The 1882-nt window shown below is 33.3% G+C and overlaps 1 protein-coding gene across 1 annotated transcript; it reads left to right on the forward strand.

The window, feature by feature from the left end:
• Positions 1-1132: 1132 nt before the first annotated feature.
• Positions 1133-1591, forward strand: LOTGIDRAFT_132147 (hypothetical protein; the record flags this gene model as incomplete). Its single annotated transcript, XM_009066606.1, has 1 exon — positions 1133-1591. A coding segment is annotated over one exon (459 nt), but the record flags the coding sequence as incomplete, so codon positions are not given.
• Between the last annotated feature and the right edge of the window lie 291 nt (positions 1592-1882).

A 1882-nucleotide genomic window follows, 5' to 3' on the forward strand; every position in this document is an offset into this window, starting at 1 on the left:
AGTTTCCTACATATACGTATTGCTTAAGTGTATTGTGCAGTATGGCTACTGACTCACGGGAAGTCTTCGACATCTCATTTACAGAAGATGACACAAATTTTTGTGAGGAGAAGAACATTTTGCACAATTGATTAGTTATTATGTTCACAATATATGTATTACAGATGTTGGACTAGCGTCTGGTCATAGTGGAACAACAAATCATAATTATTATAGGTAAGACCCCTGTCTGTTTTACAAATAAGAAGTTATCTTATTGTCTATTTGTATAAATTTTTTACAATATATAAATTTGTGTCTAGTTATTTTGTATCTAGCAAGAGCTCATAAACGTGTAATGTGTCTAGCTTCGGATTTACTAGGACTACTATGAGCTCATTTATAAGTAGACATAGGACAGGATATTTTGGTATAGCTAGTGTGTCTGGTTAATTATAATCAAGAGTCTACGTAAAACCAGTAAATCTGGTGTCTGGTTGTTTATAATTAATAGTCTATGTAAAACCAGTAAATCTGGTGTCTAGTTGTTTACAATCAACAGTCTATGTAAAACCAGTAATTAAAGTGTCTGGTTGTTTATAGTCAACAGTCTATGTAAACCCAGTCATTCTAGTGTCTGGTTGTTTATAATCAACAGTCTATGTAAAATCAGTAATTAAAGTGTCTGGTTATATATAATCAAAAGTCTACGTAAACACAGTAATTCTGGTGTCTGGTTGTTTATAATCAACAATCTATGTAAAACCAGTAATTAAAGTGTTTGGTTATATATAATCAAAAGTCTACGAAAACACAGTAATTCTGGTGTCTGGTTGTTTACAATCAACAATCTATGTAAAATCAGTAGTTAAAGTGTCTGGTTATTTATAATCAACAGTCTACGTTAACACAATGGTTCTGATGTCTAGTTGTTTACAATCAACAGTTTACATTAAATTAGTAATTCCAGTTTCGGGTTGTTTATAATCAACGGTTTATGTAAAATCAGTAATTCTGGTATCTGGTCTTGTTTATAATCATCAACATACGTAAACCCATCTATTATGGTTTCTGGTTGTCTATAATCAACAGTTTACGTAAACCCAATAATTCCGATGTCTGGTTGTTATAATCAATAGTTTACGTAAAACCCAATAATTCTGGTGTCTGGTTGTTTATAATCAACAGTGTGTGTAAACCCAGTAATTCTGGTGCCTGGTTGTTTATAATCAACAGTGTATGTAAATCCAGTAATTCTGATGTCGGGTTGTTTATAATCAACAGTGTATGTAAACCCAGTAATTCTGGTGTCTGGTTGTTTATAATCAACAGTGTGTGTAAACCCAGTAATTCTGGTGTCTGGTTGTTTATAATCAACAGTGTGTGTAAACCCAATAATTCTGGTCTCTGGTTGTTTATAATCAACAGTGTGTGTAAACCAAGTAATTCTGGTGTCTGGTTGTTTATAATCAACCGTGTGTGTAAACACAGTAATTCTGGTGTCTGGTTGTTTATAATCAACAGTGTATGTAAACCCAGTAATTCTGGTGTCTGGTTGTTTATATCAACAGTGTGTGTAAACCCAGTAATTCTGGTGTCTGGTTGTTTATAATCAACGCTGTGTGTAAAACCAGTAATTCTGGTGTCTGGTTGTTTATAATCAACAGTGTATGTAAACCCAGTAATTCTGGTGTCTGGTGGTTTATATCAACAGTGTGTGTAAACCCAGTAATTCTGGTGTTTGGTTCTTTATAATCAACAGTACGTATACCCAGTAATTCTGGTGTCTGGTTGTTTATAATCAACAGTGTATGTAAACCCAGTAATTCTGGTGTCTGGTTGTTTATAATCAACAGTCTACGTAAACCCAGTAATTTTGGTGTCTGGTTGTTTATAATCAACA

Source organism: Lottia gigantea (assembly GCF_000327385.1).
Source record: "Lottia gigantea unplaced genomic scaffold LOTGIsca_78, whole genome shotgun sequence".
Lineage (NCBI taxonomy): Eukaryota > Metazoa > Mollusca > Gastropoda > Lottiidae > Lottia > Lottia gigantea.